Here is a 21,016-nt window from a genome sequence, read left to right on the forward strand (position 1 = left end):
GATTAAGCAGTAGCCGTCTCTCTCTGTGTCTCCATCACTCCGCGACCGTCCCTTTGAGCTCTCAGCGACAAATAATGGTATCGACGTTGCTGGATGAGCTGCCGTGTCTGATCGATGAAGCGGACGAGCTCATGGCTCGGCTGAGCTGCCACATGACACTATTCAAGGCCCAGAGCAAGGGGTCTGCAGCTCCTCCATCTGAGGAGGAGAACCAAGACGTGATCGTCCACTACTCACGAGAAGATCCCAAGCAGCCGCCGAGTCCTCGACACTCGTCGACAGCAACTCACTCATTGGGGAAGGGGAGAAGCATGGCGGAAGTCCGTCAGGCTCTGGAATCTGTCGACGTTGACGCCGTCGTCAAGTTCTTCGCCCGCCAGTTCCTGACGATGCAGGCCATGTCGATCGACAAAATGAACGCCAGCTTGCCGGCGGGGGACGCCGAGCGCAGCGCGTTGCACTCTGTCGCCACCAGCATCTACCACCTCATGAAGCACCTGCACCACTGGCAACAGGCCGCATGGGAGTCGCTCACCCGGTTCTTCGCCGACAACAGCAGCAGCGACTCGAGTCTTTTGACGTTCGACAGCCACCCGCAGCTCACGCGGCTGGTGCTCGCCACCGTCGCCAAGTACGTCAAGGTGACGCTGCTGTGGACGTCGTTCAGTGTGATTCCAGGGCTGTTGGCTCTGTACAGTTTCCTCCACTACGCTCAGGCGGCCGGAGACGCTGCCGCTGCTACTGCCGCTGCTCAGTATTCCCCGCTTGAGCACACGGACCACCGCGTGCGTGAGTTCGTGCTTCACTTCGGTACGGCGCCGCTGCTCAGGATCCAGCACGACTTCCAAGCGCAAGTCGCGGATAAAGGCGCGTCTCTCGCTGCGCTTGCACTCTCGTGCTTCGAGCGATACGAAGGGTGTCACGACCTGGCCAAGCTGCGCCACCAGGGGGTCTTCGACCTTGAAGCGCTGGTTAGTGGCGCCTACGCGTCGCACTCGAGTCTGCCGGACCTGCTCAACGCTGCGGACGTGGCTGACTGGGTCATCTGCGTCGTGCTCTGCGTCCCCCACCAACTGCAGAACGCCGAGGGGGGATCCCCGTTGTCGCCTCGATCCATGCCGTCGTCTCCAACGTCACCGTCTTCACCAACTTCACCTACTAACGCCTCGTCGTTCTTGCAGTTGTGGGACTTCATGGAGATCATCGCGCGCGATCGGCTGGTGCTCACGCTACATCGCAACCATGTCGTCAACCTCCACAACCTGCTCTACCAGCAGATAACCTCTTCCCTCTCCGCTTCGGCGCTCAGTACAGGAACAGCTTCAAGTTCCATGCCTTCGTTTGGAGGCAGTCGGTCCTCTGTATCGCTGAAGAAGATCATGAGCGCGCTCGGCAAGCACGCGCTGAGGAACTGTGGCGTAGTGCATCGTCAACGCCGAGAGGTGGCGGCATGGCTCCTCCAGAGCTGTGTGCAGCTCATGCAGCACAACCCCGGGCTAGTTGCTCCATCGTTTCCTCTGCTGCTGGCAGCACCAGCCGTCGCCCGAGACGAGATCGAGTGGGCCATGTGCCACCATCCAGGCACCAAGGCACCACTCCTACCAGCTCACATCAAGGCCGAGCACCTGCACCGTGTGCTTCCGAGCTTCAGCGGAGCTGAGCGCGAGCTGGCCGAGTTGTTGACGCTCTCTCATCGACTTCGTGGGCTCATGGAGGAGCACGCGCTCTTCCTGGCCGAGTATTACCAAACGTTCCTGGTGGATGGAGACGCCGAAGGGATCGCGTTCACGATCCGAGAACTGTTCACGGCTATCGAGTCGACACCGTCCAGTTCGGTGATTCAGCCGCTGCTTGAAGGATTCTTGGACAGGGAGCGGTACCGAGTGAGCTCTTCTTCGTCGACAACCAGAGTCACGTGGGTGCGCGAGTGGCGTCAAGCCAACGCCCACTTGGTTACGGGCACGCAATTACCGCTGCTGGACGTTCTACGAGCTCGGATGGAGTGCGCTGTGAGGCACACGCAGTACATTTGTGTTAGTTCCCAGCTAGTGGAGCACGCAGCGAGCTTCTCCAAGTGCTGGTGGTTCGGGGACGTCGTATTCGAGCAGTGCTTCGAGCAGACAGTAGCCACTTCGCCGTGCTCTTCCGTTGCGCTCATGGAAATCCTGTTGAGTCTCGCTGCTGGGACCTACATCCTTGATGAACTAGTCGACACGGAAGAAGCCACGCAACACTTGGAACGAATGATGCAGCGCATCGACCGGATGCGGGCGAGTCTTGTGCAGCAAGTCGGACTAGGGCTCGAGGCCGTGGTCAAGCGGGACATCAGTCTCCAGCGCGACGAGATATTTCCAGCTCCCGATGAAAAGGCCGAACAAGTGGAGACGAAGATCACAGCGAGCACCAGGAAGCTGTTCAGCTTCTCGCGCGTGCAGTCTAGCCACGTGCAACGTCCAAGCAACGCAGAGTTGCGTCTAGCCTCACCGACAACCGTGACGTCTTCCATTTTGACTCGAAACAGCGAGAGCGTCATCACGAACAACAGCAACAACGCGTCAGTCGGTCCCAAACCTGCGGCCATCGGCTGCGAAGAGAAATATCTCAAGCTGGTCCGTGCCATCCTCGTCCACATCGCGCAACATCCGCAAGGCCGAATCATGACGACCGCAATCGTCAATCAAGTGCACACTTGCTTCATCCGCTACTTGAGAGACTTTGTGGCGTTCCCGACGGGGTCTATCGACGCGGCTGCACTGCGGTGCTCATTGAAAGACGCGTGTGAGCAGGTTCAGTGCTTCCTTCGTGTCGTTCAGAGGCTACTTGGCGGCTATGAGCTCGAAGCAGGCGACAACTTTGCGTTGGGTGAAGCTGTTCAAGTGGCGCTTGCCAAGGCGCTGGAGACCGAGTGTGACTCGGTGGTGTCGGTGTTGCCTCAGGACAAGAGGCTGCTAGAGTGGACGGTAGACACGCCCCGCGTCGCCCAGACGGAGCTGCAGGCATGGTCGCTGGTCGATCGAATCGCCTGGATGCTCGTCTCACTGGTAACGAGAAGGTGTCATCCTTCGACATGTTCATCCCCAGCGTTACCCGCAGTGTTGGCTTCTGTGCGCAAGTGCTGCTTCGTGCTGGCCCCCGCGGCATCCGGGGAGATTGATTCACGCGACTACACGGACAGCGAAGCTCTGCGTTACCTCGTTGCGTTGGTCGGGTCTTCGGGTGTGGAGTCGATCTGTGCCACCGTGTCGAACCTGCTGGTGGCGCAGATACTGAAGCTTCGATCCTCAATCGAAGCCGAGCACGCCGTGTTGGCCTTCATGGACATGGCTCTGAGTGGCGGTGCTACGAACGACGTAGTGCTCGCCTCCGCCCAAACCCGAGCGCTGGACGACATCGCGACGCAGCTCGTTCAGATCGGGACGGCGGTCTTCCTCCTTCAGCTCCTGCATGGCCACAGCACGAGCGCCTCGAAAGACGCGTGGGAGACTCGCGTGGCCTCTCGCGTTCTCCGCGAGCTGCAGCAAGACCCGGATCGGCGGGCCACGTGGACGCGGCTGCTGCCGGTGGCGTGCAGTTCGGCCTTCCACGCGAGCGTGTGGAAGCGGACAACGTACTTGTCACGCGTGTCGGCCACAGACACCAACGCGCACATGATGGGGCTGGCCATGGCTCGACTGCTACCTGCGCCCCACAGCAGTCCGGCGGTGCATCGTTGCGCTGTGGCAGCATTGAAGCGAGCGTCAACGTGCACAATGCAGCCATCCAGCAGTGGCAGTGCCAGTCGATCCAAGCTGCCACTTCAACTGGACCCGTCAAGCTCCGAGTCGCCGGCGCAGCCTCTGCTTGAAGCCCTTGATCTTTTGGTGTCGACCGCGGCGGCCGGTATCGGTGACGTATCTGGCCCGCATGGCCCGGCGCTGGGAGAACTGGAGCTGGTGCTTGAGCGCCTGCTGCCACGCGCAGTGTTGACACTGCACTCAGCGGCCTGAACTAGGAACTTGTACTCGTAGTTGAAGTTGCAGTCTGCTGTTCCCGACTGGGGCGTGGCCAGTCGGTGGCGTAGATCTGCACGAGGGGGTGCGGCTCTCCAGCGGAAGTCTCCACAGTAACGCAGCTAAGACCAATAGAGCTGCCTGCAGCACCATGACGGGCTCCTTGATGACGATGCCCATGCTCATCGTGAACATGGGGGCCGAGATGATCTACGTGCTGGACCAGCGGCTGAAGGCCCAGAACATCCCGCGCGACAAGAGCTCCAAAGGTGAGAGACCTCAGTGGGGTGGGCGAGTAGTGGCCGCTAACCAATTCCTTATGTGCCCGCAGTGCTCGAGGACATCGTCAAGACCATGTACAACGAGACGTTCATGGCCGAGCTCTTCAAGCCGCACCGCATGTACTCGAACGTGTCCACGCGCCAGATCTTCGACCGCCTCGCGCACTCATCCATCATGCGGCTCAACACCAACAGCATGGACAAGGTGCCCTCTGCCTTGCTCCGGGTGTGTCTGTAGTCGCTCGCCCTGACCGATTCTTGTCTCTTGATGCTGCCGCAGCTCTACGACCTCATGCGCATGGGCTTCAAGTACCAGGTGCTGTCCTGCTCGTCCGCCGACGAGCTGCTGCAGGTGACCATGAACCACCTGTCCAACACCAAGAACCTCGTCGAGTCGGCCGACGTCAAGCGCCTCGTGGACGAGACCATCCAGCTCACGTCCGAGAACTTCGGCCGCATGAGCCCCGCCGACTTCTACATGCTCAAGCAGTACCTGTGCCGCTTCTTCCAGGACACGCGCATTAAGGTGTCGCTCTTCCTGCAGAACGGCATCCAGGGCATGGACGGCACGCTGGCCATCCACTACGAGGGCTTCACGGCCACGGGCGGCAAGGTTCCTGGCATGACGCAGTACTTCGACGCGTCCGGCCGCGTGGAGGAGGAGGACTCATTCGCCATCGCCAGCGCCGACGGGTCCGTCGAGGCGCCCGAGGGCTCCGTGCTCGACCGCGGCCAGCTCAACGCGCACCTGGGCTTCAACATGTACGAGGCCGACTCGAAAGACGGCAGCGGCGGCTTCTCGCGCTCCACACGCCAGCTCTTCGCCGACAGCAAGTTACGCGGCGCCGGCGCGAGCGCCAAGGGCCTGGACACACGCAAGCACCAGAAAACATTCAAAGCCACGGCCGCGGACGGCCTCAACCTGCTCGCAGACCTCGTGGGCGTATCCGCGTCCGCGAAAGACGTCGAGGGGGACAACAAGGCGCTGCGCATCAACCTGTTCCCGGACGACCCGACCAAGGAGGGCCCCGGCGGCGGCGACGACGAGGACGACAAAGAGATCCCCACCATCTGGATCGACGCCGCCAGCGACCGCAAGAGCTCCACGGACGCCATTCTGCGCGACTTCAAGCTGGACGACGACGGCGCCAAGCGCGAGAGCAAAGCGGGCGACGACCTGCTGGACCTCATGGACTCGACCAGCTAATCTCTCTGCTGACACACCGTAAGACAACCAACAACACAACGGTGTACGCGCGAGACCAGACTTCGTACTCCTTAATCCCAGCTCTGCATTTGTCTATCGTCGGAATGCCTGGTTCCCGTCAACACTGAACAACACTTGACAACCTACAGCAGAGGCTTCAGCACACACTCATGGGTATTTCCTCACCTAGACGAATTCTCTTGAGCCCATCCAACCATCCATCCGCTACGATAGGCGCGTGGTCTGCAGGCACTTCATACACTTGTACGCCCTGGCGCCCGCGGGCAGGCTCAGCAGCGTGTTGCAGTTCTTGCAACGCATCATCTCTTGGGCTGCACAACACACACACGCACACACAAAACCACAGATACAGTTAGAAGACGACGCACTCACCACCACAACACAGGTTCGCCACAACTCACTCGTCGTCGTGGACAGCTTGGAAACTCCGTGGCACGACGGGCACTTGACGGCCGACGCGCCGTTCTTGACGATCAGGTGCTTGGCGCAGTGGCCGCAGCTCACGACCTTGGTGTCCCGCACGTCGATGCCCGACAGGGACGGGTCCTTGGGCAGACTGGCCCCCGACTCGACCGAGCGCACCGAGGACGACGACGACCTCTTCTTGTCGCTGCTGAACGCTGGCATCACCGACTGACTCGTCGTCTTCACGGCCGCCAGCTGCAGACAGTGGGGGCACACGATCTCGGACGGACTGAGGCTGTCCGGCAGCTCGATCGTCTTGCTGCAGTTGACGCAGACGAAGTCCTGGCCCCCAGCGGACGAAGTGGAGCCCTTGGACGCAGCTCCATTACTGAAGCTGTTGTCCTCTACGACGGACGGGAGCGTGTCGATCGCCGCCGAGGAGTTATCAGACGCAACAGCGATCGCCTTCTGGCAGTACGGGCACGGCATCACACACAGATTGGCCTGCACGGGCGCGTGCACCACTTGACGGCAGTGGAAGCAGCGGGTTGCGCACGCGGGCATCTCGCTGCTTCGGAACGAGCTGGTGGCCGACGCCTGGAGGATCGGCACGGGTCCTGCATCGTGGTGCGCGTGGTCCATGGCGCTGTCCTCGCCGAGCAGCATCAGCATGCTCAGCGCGTACTTGCGCCACCGCCGCCACTTGGCAGCTTGCGCTAACTCCACCAAAATGTCCACCAGCTTCTCGTAGTCGACATGTTCGTACAGCGAGTTGCGGATCTTCGAGGACGAGCAGAACCGCCGCAGCAACGTGAACAGTACCGACACGTCCAGGTCGTCACCGAACAGCTCCCAGTTGAAGAGCGCGTGCAGCACTCCAGCCACCAGCCACGAGCTGCGAGCAGGCTCCTCCACAGGTTCGCCTTCGTGTTGCCCGGCCCGGGCAGGAACCACAGCGACAGCGATCTCCAGCAGAGCCACCACACACTCCATCGAGTACATGGTCGTCTTCAGCGAGCGGAACACCTGCTCTCTCAGCAGCGTCTCAAACTCCTTCCGTCCAGCATCACCCAGTACCGCCACCGCGCTATCCGTGTCGAAGAAACTCTTCAGTCCTTCACAGGCAGCGAGGAAGAGGTCGTACGATCCGTGGCCGTCCACGAAGGTCGCCAGCGTCTTCGTGTACACCACCATGGCGCTTGTGAACAAAATGTCAATGTCCGCGGATTGCATGGAGGACCCTTCAGCAGACACAAGTGCAGCCTCCAGGAAGGGCAGTCCAGACCCGAAGATCAAGGAGAACTTGCCCTTCAGCTCGGGCGTAACGAGGTCGTCACTTGAGAAGATCGACGGGAACCAAGCCAGCATCGCCACGATGTGCTGCACGAGCGCAGTATCCTGGAACACCCGCTCACGGTAGGAGCCCCCACGGGCGAGCAGGAAGACCAAGAGGCAGAGACCACACGCAACCTCCAGATTCGTGTTCTGCCCGTTCGAGTCAGTGTCCAGCAGCTTCGCCGCCAATGCCTCCTGGCCCTCATTCAGGGCGCCACACACAGTCTTGAACCCTCTGGCCAGACTTGAAAGGAAACCCTCCGTCGCCATCAGGGCGGTTTTGCCGGTGGGGCCGCACTCCATGACCGAGTTGAAGGTCGCCAGCATCTCGGCCACACGCTCTGGGTCCTGGTCGTCACCGTCACGGTTCATCACGGTTTCCAGCACGATCTCCACGCCGTTGCAGGCCACGAGTCGAGGCACCTCGTGCACGCAGAGATGCCTCAGCAGACGGCTCGATTCGTCAACGACCTCGACTGACGGGTGCGCTGCCTTCTTCTGCTCGTTGAGCACATATGCCAGCTTCTCGATGGCGTCTTGGTGCACGAGCGTGGAGTGGAACGTACCCGAGGGGATCAAAACGGCAATGAAGCGGATAATGACAAGCAAAAACTCTTCCCGGAGCTTCCTGTCTTCGTCTTCCTCGTCCGCGTGTTCCGTCTCGTTGCCCTTTTCCTCTGACAGCTCCAGCAGATACGCTGCCAGCTCCTCGATGATCTCCATGCAATCGGAGGGCAACGCGTCGATATCCGTCACCTCAAGCAGACCTTGCAAGAGCTTGCAACGCTTGAAGAGCCCCTCCGGGTTCGACTTGATGTCTACATCAAGGAGCTGCTGGCCCAGCTCGAGCAAGAACACGGTCTCGCGCTGGACCGAAGGGGCCTGAAGCTGCTCGTAAAACTTCTTCAGGATGGCTGGGTCCTTTACTCCGTCGTGCAGGATCTTAACAGCGTTTTCTTGGTGCCGTTCCGTGCCCTTTTGCATCCAGTAGACTAGAGACACAGCGCCGTCGACTGCGATCTTCTCCATTTGCTCCGTGTCGAAAACTTGGCCGTTCTTCAGCAGCAACGTCAGAGCGAGGACGCCCACCACGGACGTGCGCGGGTCGAAGTCCACAAAGAAACCGATCAACATCGATACCAACGTACTCTTCTCCTCCGCCGACAGTCCATCTTCCTCGTCATCAAGAATGTCCGGGTGCGAGTACACAATGTCAATCAACTTGCGGGCAGCCGTAACCTTCACTGACGGCCGCTTCGCCCCCACCACCACACGGAACACAAGTCGCACGTTAGCGGTCTCAATCAGATCGAGCCACAGCGGGCAAGTAGCAAAGTCTGACTCGACAAGGTTGAGCACGATCTCCTCCGCCATCTCAGCGACTTCTGGGACGGGGGAAAGAATGTTGCTCAGAATCGCACCAGGTAAAACTGTGCGGTGATCGTACAACGTCTTGCGGAACTCCAGCGGATCACTGGACAAGTGGATGAGAATGCGTCCAATGTCTTGAGCGACAAGTTGTCGTGCGGCCGAACTGTCTTCGTAGTCGTCGGTGGTCGCTTCATACGCGTTCACCAGTGCGTCCAACGCGTCACCGGCCTCCAGAATCAGCAGCCGGATACGACGCGAGCGTGCCAATAGGTCCAGAAGCTCCAGCGCGCGGGTCACGACGTACTCATGGCTTTCCTCGGTTTTCTCCTCAGCCTCCGATAGAGATGCCTCGGTCTTTCTGAGACTCTCGCGCACAGCATTGCCACGCAGCAGCTCTAGCAGTGAAATGTGGACTCCAGCGCTAATAATCAGATTCACAACCGCATCGTTTGACATCGCGACGCCACCCTGCTCGTCGTCTTGCTCGAATTCTTGGGGGTCCTTAATCAGCTCCTTCAGGACAGCAACTGAATCATCGAACACGGTGTTCTCACTGTCCTCTTTCGCCGCCAAGCTTGATTGTTCGATGCCGTTCATCAACGCCTGCAGGAACTTCAATCCAGTCGAGGTCGACTCCACAGCATACAGCGCCACAAAGGAATCCTTCCAAGCAGAGTGCGCGATCAAGAGACGGATGATGCGAATCCCCATCACCAGTCGGCTGGGCTGCGATACGATAAACTCAGTCACGACAGTCACAAGGTTCATCACTTGGTCCTCGCCCATGGAGGCGATGCGCGACGACGCCATCTTCAGCACACGGTACAGCAGCTGCAGCAACGCCTTGTTCAGCTGCATTTCCACGGCCGTGAGGTCGTCAGCAGGCACGTCCATCCATCGGCGCAAGCCCGTCCAGAACGCACGCAGCATTTCCTGGTCCAGCATTCGTGCAACGAACTCATCGCCGCCACCGACGGCACAGCTAAGGCACTTGATGGCATTGCTGCGCAGATCGCTGTCGCCTGATGAGCACGCGATCGTCATCAGCACAGGGAAGTAGGCCACTCCAACCACGCGCTCCTGAAGTTTCTGCACCATCTCTCCGATCTCCGGGGTCGGAGGTTCTTCCAATGGCTCCAGCACAGAGGCAATGGACTTGACACCACTCAAGCGGGCGAGCACATCCAAGCTCCCAGACTTCAGCACCTCATCTCGTCCAGACGCCATCAAGAAGAGAGTGTCCAGAATACCGACCGAGAACGGGCGCTTGTTGTCCACAAGAGCCCGGAAGTAGCGGAGCGCCGACAACCGGTTCTCGTCGGGCGGCGTCTGCAGCAGTCGGTGGAAAAAGTCCGACACGTTTCGATCGTACAGCTCATCAAAGATGCTCGAGTTGAACTCGCAGAGGTTCATCAGAGTCTGCGCGCACAACGGGATCAGACGCTCCTTCCGGGAAAGCAGGAAAGCCGATAGCGTGGGGACACAGTTGCGGGAGCAAATGTAGTCAACATACGCTGCGGACTCGGCGCTGAAGCTCATGGTGATTCCAAGCAGGTTCCTCTGAAACGTGATCTCGCCCACGAGTTGCTTCTCGCCAACAACGCACGCGTTGAGCTTCTTCAGCACCAGATCGAACACCTCCAGGTCGTAAATGACCTTCAGCACCTCTTCATGCGCGTCATCAGTGTTCTCTCCTGGAACAGTGTCGCTCAGTGACTGCTTGGGCATGGTTGAGCACAGCCCGCACAAAATCTCCGAGGCCACAGTGTAGTCTTCGTCGCTGTCCAGCATCCACATGATCTCCTTAATGAACTCCTTCTCCTTGGCCAGAATCGTGATCAAAGACGGCTCCTTCGACACCTGAATCAATACCTGCGACGCAAGCATGCGGTTCACGCGGTCACCATTTTGCAGCACCGTTACGAACGAGTGAATACTATCGGCAGGAATCTGCTGCACGCCGCGCTGCGCTTGAGAAGCCCCATTGTCCGCGAAGTGAATACACTCACAGATCGTGCTCAGGATGGCCTCGATGGCCACTTCATGCGACTCATCACGAGGGAACTCAGTGCCGCTACCTTCAAGGGCGCTACCGGAGCGCAGCTCGATGAAGTCTCCCAGCAGCGTGCACAGCAATGCCACGCCCTTATTCTGCGTCATCTCAGTGATGTTCTCCACGTTCTTCTGCACAAACCGCTTCAGGCAGCGTGCCGCCTCCACGCGCATCTCCAGCGAGGACGGCGAGTCCACCGACAAAAACTCCAGCAAGCGCGTACCTCCCCCTGCCTTGCGCAGCGCGGTCTGACACGTCGTTGACTGGCAAATATGGTAGAAAAGTCGAAGGGCCATGCGCTCCACCTCCGGGCGAACGCTGCGACCTAGCTGCTGCTCCATCACACGGTTCCCCATGACCTTCACCAGTTGTGCGCACGCGCCCGACTGCGCGAAGGCCTCGCCCGCTGGCAATTCGTTGCCCGCACTGTTCTCGAGCTCAATGAGATTCGCCAGCATCTCAAGGGCGGCTTGTTGCAGTGGCTCCAGATCCGTGTTCAGCAGCTGACAGAACGAAGCCACGCCTCCGGCGGCCTCGACGTCGTTAAGCTGCGCAATGCGGTGTAGACCCATGTTTCCGTCAGTCTCCGGGCGTCCAGCTGACAGCGTCATTGCGAGTTGCATGGTCTGCTCCACCTTGTCATCAACCGTAGCCGTTGGGTCGTCAAGTTTGCGGCGCAATCCCACGATGCTGAAGAAATCGCCCGCCTGCACATTCCGGAAGCACCTCGTGCAAACAGGCTGCTCCTTGTCGTACGAAGGCGCCTCAATCGGGAGCTTCACCTTGTTGGACGTGCAGTCGGCGCAGTACACGTTGCCGCACAGCCGGCAGTGGTGGCGCCGACGGAACGTGCCGAAGCGCATGCCGCACTGTCGGCACGCCGGCGAGTCATCGTCGCGTACGAAGATCGGGGCGAAGTAGCGGCGCAGCACCATCTTGACGTCTCCCGTGTTGAAGCTGCTCTTGCGCGCATCCGAGATGGCCGACAAGCCCAGCTTGCTTTGGAGGCCGCTCCTCCCTAGCTCCGGCTCCGCGTCCACAACGGACGGAGCAGCAGTTTCCTCCTTTGACGTGGCCGCGGCTGGTGGCGCCTCCTCCTTCGAGTCCCTCGTGTCCGACAGCTCAGCTACCTGCTCCAGCTCCGTGTCGTTGTCGTGACCGTCATCGTGATCATGATCATGATCACGATCGTGGTCATGTTTCCCTACAAACTCGTCGAGCCTGGCATCATTCATCCGCTTGGTCGTGTCCTCAGAGTGGGCCGTGAACCACTCCTCCGCGTCGGCCGGCAGCGCCGTGGACGCGGTGGTCTGCATCACCACCGTGTCGTCCAGATTGGTCTCGTCGCGGTACCGCTCCAGCAGCGCCGACGAATTCATCCTGATGGTCTCGTCGGTCGCGTCAGCGCCCGTGGCCGGCGCGCCTGACGACGACAAGGAACCAGCCGACAGGTTGCCGACACTGCTCTTGCCGCTCACGCGCGAGTGTCCGTTGCTCTGCGCATCGGAGCGCGAGTCGACGCTGCCTCGAGATGCGCGCTTCGGGTCGTCGTACGTCGGGGAGCGGCCCCTATCTCCCACGGCCGTGGACGCCGGCCGCGCCGCCGACATAACCGACTGGCCCCTGGTGCGGCGGCGCGCGGCGGCCACGCGCGGGTCCATCCACGTCGTGGTGCGCGTGTTGTGGTCCACGAAGTAGACGCGGCCCTGGCCGTCAATGAGCTCCTCCCAGCCGGGCGGCAGCGGGTCTGCCGTCGGCAGGTGCCATGACGTCTACGGAGATGGATACACAAAGAGAGAAGGTCAGTCGGGGTCAAATCGGTCGCGCGCGTGGCCCGGAGGCTGCAGATCGCGCCCGTAGACGAGAACGACACGGGAAGAAGCGCCGGACGGCGGCGCACGTACCTCCCGGGTCGCGTGGTTCACGTAGAAGTAGCGCCCCTGCGCGTCCTGCACGCGCTGCCACTCGCCTTGGCGGCTACTCATTGAGCCCCTGCTCGCGTTTCGATTCTGACGCTGGAAGTGCTGGAAGATGCTCCTTCTCTGTAACCCGTTGTCGGCATTTTGTCTGCGCCAGCTGACGACAGGTACTGTAAAATCGGTAATTGTGCCCCTGGGGCAAAAGGAACGTCCCTAAATTAATGTGCAATAGCATACTCAGATCCCCTAGATTCCACAAAAAACAAATCCGGTCGGCTCCATTCCAAATTCAATTCAGGCCGTTTAACAAAATCGCTAGGATGCCTTCTAACTCATGCTTCGGATTCGTTTTCAGTCAATTCAAGTCGCTGGTGGGACTGTGCTGCAAGCGGCCGGTTTGGAAATTTTGTCTAAAACAAACAATACCAGTATTTCTAGCATCTCGGGGAGAGGGTGAACTGTACCCGTCGTAACTATTCAGATAATTGTTTTGATGTTGAAGCAAGAAAAGCACACTTTGAGCTCTGAAACTGCAGCCGTTTTTGCACTAAAACAGAGTCACTTTGGAAGGAGGTTCAGTTTGCAAAACAACACAAAAATGCATGCTTACATCTATGTTTCTGTACTTTGTAGTTTGAGTAGGTGTAACTTATCCTAACGTTAGCCCCCAATATTTGGTTTTTTAATCGTTATGTGTCGGAAGATTTATTCAATCTCGTATTATAATTCACCAAAAACTCTAATTCTAAATCCGATTCAAAAATCGAATTTAATATATTCGACAAACATGTTGAGCTGCAGTTATTTCGTTAAGCATTACTGTGTACATGTATTGAAGTACTGGGACTTCTGTTAATGTGACACTAAGAATTGTATTTTTTGTAAATATATGTATAATCTATATTATTAATTTATTCAATATGAAAATTGTAGCATTAAAATGACCAAAGTTGTTTTCACCCTCGTACTTTATCACGGGTATTGCATCTACAGTATTAAGAATACACAAGGTACTATATCGTATACCCAATTCATTCCTACCAAAAAAATGTTTTAACAGTCGATTTGCTGGTTTAAGCCATGAAAAATTAATTAAAGTCTACTAAAGCTCGTGGAACGGCAAATCAAATCGAAGAGAGATCGCATTGATTCTGGAAAAGTTGAATTATGCGCGGGGCGCTCACATAACCTACTTATAACGCCTCCTTTAAACAGATTGATTTGAGACTTAGCCGCTTGTTAAAGGCGCATCGCCTGTCGAGCATGACCCGAATGACGAGTTTTTGTGTCCGTTCGCACTTGAGATTTCGTGGAGACTCTGGGGCATGCGGCTGACCGGGTTCAAGTCCGAGCTAAATGCTCGGGCTTCCCCGTGAATGACGTCGACATCCAGGTAGCTGCTACCTCGGCGGTCAGCCGCGGTCCCTCGCGAAGCTCATTCAGCTAGCGCACGGGCTGCGAGCCGCGTTCGAGGAGGCAAGACTTTCGGTACCGCTACGACACCACGGGCCACGATCGCACGATCATCATGCCCCTCCACACCGTCGAACAAGAAGCACCTGCCCCGTCGACGCGCGAGACGGAAGTATGGGTCATCGCGGTAACCTGCTAGCCCACATCTACGTCTAGCTGGAAGCAGATTAGGAGGACTTCGTGCCACTCCGTCACCAAAACGAACACAACGAATCTGTCCAACCCTCTGGCTGGCGGCGGCGCAGACGGCTTTCCAAGGAGACCGCACGGTCTACTCGGAGAAGACCGAGTTCTTGCTGTTCAAAAGCTAGGGTTACGACCCGGAGCCGTTCTTCGACGTCGTCGGGTAGTATTGGCGGGCCCTCATCGAACGCCGCCGTGTCGCTCGTGAGCAACAGGTGAAGGTCTTTCTCGCGTTGCGACCGGCGCACCGAGGGACCGCACACCAATAGTATGTTTGGGTACGTGTTATCTCTGTTTGCTACCTTAATCAGTGAAGTTGACTTTCACTTCAACTTCATCTTTTCATCATGTATCCACTCTCTGGGTTGCTTGAGGATCAGTGGTGGGGTCATTCCTCAATTTGCCATGGCTGGCACACCAGCCTCTTACAGCGGTTGACTGACGCAACCACAAGAGAGGAGGTGTACGGTCGCCGCAACACCCTTCTTCGGAACGGCAAGCCTCCATCGCTCCCAGAGATTGTAGACACGATGGGCATTTCCAGAGGACAAGCACGCAGCGCCTTCGCCAAGCACCGTAAGCAGCTACAGGCGGCCACGGCTGGAGTGCGATCTCGAGGAGGGTTTCAAGAGCTCCTAGCAAGCGCCAGACTTGGTGTTGATGCGCAAAGTGCTCCTCCGCAGGTGCAAACTGATCAAGAACACCAAGAAGCTCTAGGTGAAGCTGCACAAGAACCTGAGGGCCTAGTCAGCACATGGAGCCCAGATAACGTCGCAAGACGTCCGCGCTCCCGGAGTTGACGTGCTGATCTACAGATCCTCCGTGGTAGAGCGCTTGGAGACCTGGGGCTTCTAGTTGACGGACAATCGAGACCCCCACCAGGGGCCAGCAGGCGACATCGATCATGGAGTTCGTTGCCCTGCTTCAGCAGATGCCAGACGACGCGGGTGACCCAAATGCGCACATGCAGAACTTCTGCAACGACTTCGACGTGAGACACGACATGGAGAGACACTGACCTCAGTGGGCGTTGCCTAGCGTACAGAAATCTACTATCAGCAGGTTTTCGTCGAGTATCATCATGCCCTTTGAGAGCGGCAGGTCAATGCTATCCTCACGTTGCGAGTGGTGCATCTAAAAGCGGCACAACAGGCGTACATTCGGGTATGTCTAAGTTCTATTGTTAGCGTATACCAATGTAGTTGTCTTTCATCTCTAGTGCCTATCACTTTAACGTTAACTATTTAGTGTCTTTCCATTTGGGTTGCTAGAGGCTGGGCGATGTGGCCGCTCCTCAATTAAGTTTATTTGAAAAATGAAGTTATTTTTTGCTGAATAAAACCCCTTTTAAGGGGTTTTAAAAAGTTTGAGATACAAAAAAGATTTACGAAGTCCTTTCCATTGGGTGCAAAAACAAGCAGTTGATAGTGGTCGCAAAAGAAGAAACATATTGCCCTTGACCACATATAGCGACTGATAATATATTGGAAATGTTCATATCCTACATAATATTCTAAGTAGACCTGTTAAGTGCAGTACACGAAAGTCCCCACAAATGCACTAAAGTACTTTAGTGCACTTTTGGCGCACCTGCACACAACTGATGCTGGACATTAGCGCGTGCACTAAAGTACTTTAGTGCATTTGGGGGGACTTTCGTGCACTGCACTAAACAGGTATAACTCTAAGTAGGATATTAAGTAGGATATGTGCATTTCCAATACATTATCGATCTTTTTATCAATCGAAAGTTTTTGAAACCAGGCATAATCTATTGGTCAGACGTTAGAATATTAATACTAATATTCTAACGTCTGACCAATAGGTTAGAATATTAGTATTAATATTCTAACGTCTGACCAATAGGTTATGCCCGGTTTCAAAAACTTCACGTTGCAGTTACATGTGTATGTATTACCTAGCTACTATGAAAGTTTGGTCAAATCAAATCTATGCAAATCCGTACTAAAACCCAGACCTATTTCTACAAAACGTTATAAAACAAAGTAAGTTTGCGTATAAGTCTGATGAGTACGCCCGTATCCAATACAGAGGCCTGAAGTCTAAACTCTAGCTTGCATGTATCGAATTCCTTTTGTCAAGGCGTCCCGGCATACAGCCTCATTTAGCCAATCATAGATTTGTATTTTAGCGGTTTCACCACTAGTAAGATCAAGAGGGGTCATCTTTTAACTTGATGTAACACGGATATAATCCGATTTGGTCTGCGAGAGCAGCATTTAAAAATGCTGCTCTCGTTAAAACTAGGGAAATGCAAAAGTGGCATTTGTGCTATTAATGCAATTTGTGCCATTTATGGGATTAATGCATGGGTTCAGCCAAAAATGCATGCATTTGGGGGGATCTAAAAATAGCTGCTGATCAGGTGACGGCATCTTGGCTTCCTTCTGCACGACGATTGATGGCGCGTGCCGACGAAGTGGATTGATGGCGCTGTCGATGGAGATGCTTCTCTCCTTATTAGATGGCGCCTGCTTCGGTAGAACAGCGACGTGCGGTGATTGAAGGAGCACGACGGTAGTGAGGAACACAAGTTCGAGAGTTAGCTTCAAACAAGAATCTATTTCGGTCCGTAATAGCACTGCATCGATGCCATTAATGCTTTTGTGCAATGCATTAATGCCATCAATGCATGCATTTGCCCATCCCTACATTTAACGTTGCTTCCTATCCCAGTAATATATATACGACGCACTTATATTAATAACTGTAAGCAGTAGTACGGTAGATTGTTTCAAAATGTGGACTGGTTTCCTCAACTCTCGAGATACCCAATACTTAGTATTACCGAAACCAAAAGCACCTCGAATACATCAAGGTCCTCAACGAATTGCATGTAGAGTAAATTGAGGTCCTCGGCATCGAGGATGACGCTTACTGGTATTTGAGTGACAACTTAGTACTGGTGCAATGATATGTTCGAAAAGCAGTATCATCGGTTAGTGATGGCGAGCACGTGTTCGGAGTCCGAGCCTCGGACACGACCGAGTCTGTGGCCGAATTTCATCAGTTTCTGGACTGCTGGCTGCTGATGAAAAGCTGCAGTACGCTAGGCTGGCGCACACGCTTGAGCTGGTCGCCCTCGCCGAACTCGAACTGGTGGTCGGTCAGCAGCAGCTCCATCACCAATTCCCAATGCGCAGATCCATCGTCAGCACCATCGCTGTTGTTGTTAAGCTGGCCGCCGAGGTGCCGCAGCGTGGTCTCGACGAACGGCCGGCGGGAGCACCTCTCCGGCACGATGAAGGCGATGACCCGAGCTCGCCACTCTGAGGCTGCGTGTCGGAAGAAGAGGTGCACGAGGTCACTTCCGTCGCCGCCTTTGGCACCGAACGGGGGGTTGCCAATGGCCACCACGAACTCATTGGCTGGCACCGAGCTCTTTGACGCCAGGAAGTCACCCAGAATAACCTGCGCTCGAAGCTCTTCCGCTACTTTTTTGCTAGCTGCAGTCGCGGCTGCTCGTTGAACATTCTGCTGCGCTGCTGGGTGCAGCCTCTCGTCGATCTCGTAGCCGACGACGTGCTTGGCTCCTGCTCGAAGCAGCGCCGTCAGGAACCGCCCGTCGCCGCAGGACGGTTCAAGCCACACGACATTTGCTAGCTGCTGCTGGTGCTGCGACTGCAGCTGAGCCAGCACTCGCTGAACCACCAGGTCCACCAGCTCGGCGCTCGTGAAGTATTGCTGCAAGTCTCTCGCGTGCTTGCTCTCCGCGCGCGCGGCTATCCGCTTGTGCTTGGCTGCCGCGTACAGCTCGTCGTCCAGAAATTCCTGTCGCTGCGCCGCCGGCACCATCGCGAACGCCGCGTTGATCCAGTCCTCGCACACGCTCACGTTCTTCTGGAGCTCGACGCGCCAGCCCGCGGCGCGGTCACCTCGCACCCAACTGGCCGCCATCAGCTTGCGCAGGCGCTTGGTGGGTAGCCGCTGGCCAGCAGCGGGGGAGGTGCGATGCAACAAGCGGTCCCAGCTCTGCAAGTCCACCAGGTCGCGCTCCAGTATGCGCGTGCTTGTTGCAGGCGGCGGGCGCTGGTCGTCCTCATCACTGCGGGCGTCGGTGCGCGCGGTGGTCAGCAGGAAGCGGCCGCGGTCGGCGCTGAAGCCTCGCAGCTCCAGCAGCTTTGGCGCCATTTTCACAGGTGGCGCGAAACCAGTACATAGGGTCTGCGAACACTGAAGTTGAAGTGCTCCATCTGGCCGGCCTGCCAGACGGACGTCGATCCAAGAGTCCACGCGCAAGCACCGACTGCGCACGGAGCCTTCCAGGACCAGACCGCTTGGGTTGGTGTCTGTCCAGCGTCCAAGAGCTGAGACTGTAGCCGTTACTGGCCCGCGCCGTCGTTTTGCTATCGCGGCGTACGTATCCGCCGTTCACGTCCCCTCACTCCGCTATCTGCTGCTCGTCGACCATGGTCTCCGCGCGCCGTGAACTCCGCTGCCTGCTGGAGCTGGCCGTGCCCAGTGCGCTGTCCACCTACTGCTTCTTCGCCATCTCCATCACGGAGCTCAGCGTCGTGGGCCACTTGGGCGTGGACGAGCTGGCCGCCGTGGCCTACGCGCAAATGTGCCTGGACCTGTCCATCCTCGTCAGCATGCAGGGCTTCAACGCCGGCATGAACGCGCTGTGCTCGCAGGCCTTCGGGGCCAAGAACTACCACCTGCTCGGCGAGTACGCGCTGCTCACGAGTCTGCTGCTCACGGTGGCCTGCGTGCCGCTCGCCGTGCTCTGGTGGAACCTCGGCACTATCCTGCTTGCCGCTGGCGTGTCCGACCGCGTGGCAGCCCTGGCGGGCATCTACTGCCGCTTGTCGTTGCTGTGGCTGTGGCCGCGCAGCATGTTCCAGGTGCTATCGTGCTTCTACCAGGCGCAGCACATCGTGCAGCCCACCGCGGCCTTCAACTTGCTGGCCGTCGCGCTCAACAGCTTTCTGGTAGTCGGCCTCACGCACGGCCGCTTTGGGCTGCCGGAGCTTGGCTTCGTCGGCTGCCCGCTGGGCACGGCCGTGGCGCTGCTCGTGCGGCTGGTCGGCTACGTTGCGTACATGAACCTCTATCGCAAGTTCCACCGCCGCTGTGCCTGGCGCTGCGACGGCAGCTTCCTGGACGCCAGCATCCTGCGCAACCTCCTGTCGGTGGGGCTGCCGCTGGCGGGCGGCACGCTGTTCGAGAACGCGCAGCTTATTACCATGACGCTCTTCGCGGCCACGATCGGCGAGCTCCAGCTCGGCACGCACAACGCGATGATGGAGCTCTTCTTCTTCGCCACGAGCCCGCTCTACGCCATCGTGAGCTCCGCCGTCACGCGCATGGCGACGCATCTGGGCGCGGGCAAGTCGTCCGAGGCGCTGCTCGCGGCGCAAGTGTGCGGAGTCTGCATCGCGCTGTTCACGACCGTCAACGGCGTGATCGTCGTGAGCGCGCGACGGCAGCTCGGGCGGCTCTTCTCGGACAGCGAGCAGGTCATCGACACGTTCAGCCAGATCTGCGCGCTCGCAGCGCTCGCGTACTTTGTGCTGGCCTTCTTCTACTACGCCTTTGTGAGTCTGCGTGTCGCCGATCCTTGTTTGTTGTCATTGTGCTTCTCATCACTTGACGTGTCTTATCGTTATTGCTCTGCTAGGCGGTGCTGAAGGCGCAGGCGAGACCGATGCCCATTATGGTGGGCTTCGCCGTCGGCGCGTGGCTCGTAGGCGTACCAACCGCATACGTACTTGGCGTGCACCAAGCCCAGCCGAACCTGCTCGGCGTCTGGCACGGCATGATCGCCGGCTACGCCGTCACGTCGGCCATCGGCTTCGCGGTGGCGTTCGGGCGTCCCAACTGGCAGCTCGAGGCCGACAAGGCCGTCGCGCGCTCGCATCTGAAGGAGAAGGAGCTCGCGTCACCGCGGGAGACCGACGTGCTGCTCGCGTAGAGGTCTGCATCGGCTAGACGCAGCACACACGGTACATGTAGTTAAACTAAAAGATAACGTCGTTATGACAACGACGCCGAAGCGGCCTCGCTTCCGCTGCTCCTGCATGCATGCTTGGCCATATGTAGCCGCTCGCTACCTTCATTTCCGCCGCTCGACGCGCATGGCCGCCGCGGAGGCTAGAGCAAGCAAGGGGCCACCAGCTTGGTGACCAAGGGTGGCCGACCAGCGCCACGCCAGACTCGCGCTGAGGCGATGGCTCCCACTGCAGCCGTTCCGTGCTGGTCCAGCGTGGCGTTCCAGCCCCACCGAGAACCACTTCAACGTGCACTTATTCGATTATTCGAACGAGGGGCTTCAATTTGGCCGCGTTCGATCTGGCCGCGTCGTCGCCGGGCCGTGATGACTCTGCGCGCGCGTCGTGATCGCGAGGATGGATTCTCGCGCGGCGAGTGTACCGGCTCGGGCCGCTCCAGCTAGGCTTGCATGACAAACGTGTCCGTCGCCGAGACCGGGCGCGCCATGAAATAAAAGACGGAGGCGTTCGCAAGCGCTCGCTCGCCGCGGGAAGGCAGGCGCCGCCGCTGGTGTACATGCACAGCCAGCACCTTGGCCCTGGCGGAGACCGTCGCTCTTCCTTCCGAGCCAGTGGATGCTGCTCCCGCGCAGCAGATCCGCAACTGGCGGGACCAGCGAGGGCGAGGTCCAGCTTCGCCTACAGTACGGCTCGGCCGCTTCGGCGACGCTTCTCCTGCGGAAGGGCGTCTACAGGTGCATCGGGCGGTCCAGATACATCGACCTCGCCGGCGGCACGAAGGCCCTTCGTGCCGCCTTGTGTACGCTC

General features: G+C 57.9%; 5 protein-coding genes across 5 annotated transcripts; 3 read left to right on the plus strand and 2 right to left on the minus strand.

Annotated features, from left to right (window-relative positions):
- Positions 1-389: 389 nt before the first annotated feature.
- PHYSODRAFT_491323 (hypothetical protein) lies at positions 390-3,986 on the plus strand (the record flags this gene model as incomplete). The annotated part of the gene is made up of 2 exons (XM_009524774.1): positions 390-2,472; positions 2,713-3,986. The coding sequence occupies 2 exons, from the start codon at positions 390-392 to the stop codon at positions 3,984-3,986; spliced, it is 3,357 nt and encodes a 1,118-aa protein (XP_009523069.1).
- A 154-nt stretch (positions 3,987-4,140) lies between these two features.
- On the plus strand, positions 4,141-5,477 carry PHYSODRAFT_245863 (hypothetical protein; the record flags this gene model as incomplete). Its single annotated transcript, XM_009524775.1, has 5 exons — positions 4,141-4,258; positions 4,321-4,475; positions 4,551-5,104; positions 5,203-5,269; positions 5,331-5,477. 5 exons carry the CDS (start codon positions 4,141-4,143, stop codon positions 5,475-5,477), a joined length of 1,041 nt encoding a protein of 346 aa, XP_009523070.1.
- A 225-nt stretch (positions 5,478-5,702) lies between these two features.
- On the minus strand, positions 5,703-12,647 carry PHYSODRAFT_298516 (hypothetical protein; the record flags this gene model as incomplete). The annotated part of the gene is made up of 4 exons (XM_009524776.1): positions 5,703-5,809; positions 5,900-11,759; positions 11,871-12,434; positions 12,567-12,647. 4 exons carry the CDS (start codon positions 12,645-12,647, stop codon positions 5,703-5,705), a joined length of 6,612 nt encoding a protein of 2,203 aa, XP_009523071.1.
- A 4,617-nt stretch (positions 12,648-17,264) lies between these two features.
- On the minus strand, positions 17,265-18,155 carry PHYSODRAFT_490992 (hypothetical protein; the record flags this gene model as incomplete). Its single annotated transcript, XM_009524777.1, has 3 exons — positions 17,265-17,639; positions 17,730-17,861; positions 17,910-18,155. 3 exons carry the CDS (start codon positions 18,153-18,155, stop codon positions 17,265-17,267), a joined length of 753 nt encoding a protein of 250 aa, XP_009523072.1.
- Positions 18,156-18,667: 512 nt separating this feature from the next.
- Positions 18,668-20,172, plus strand: PHYSODRAFT_493952 (efflux pump 1; the record flags this gene model as incomplete). The annotated part of the gene is made up of 2 exons (XM_009524778.1): positions 18,668-19,795; positions 19,879-20,172. 2 exons carry the CDS (start codon positions 18,668-18,670, stop codon positions 20,170-20,172), a joined length of 1,422 nt encoding a protein of 473 aa, XP_009523073.1.
- Between the last annotated feature and the right edge of the window lie 844 nt (positions 20,173-21,016).

This window comes from Phytophthora sojae, assembly GCF_000149755.1.
Source record: "Phytophthora sojae unplaced genomic scaffold PHYSOscaffold_3, whole genome shotgun sequence".
In the NCBI taxonomy this organism is placed as follows: Eukaryota; Oomycota; class Peronosporomycetes; order Peronosporales; family Peronosporaceae; genus Phytophthora; species Phytophthora sojae.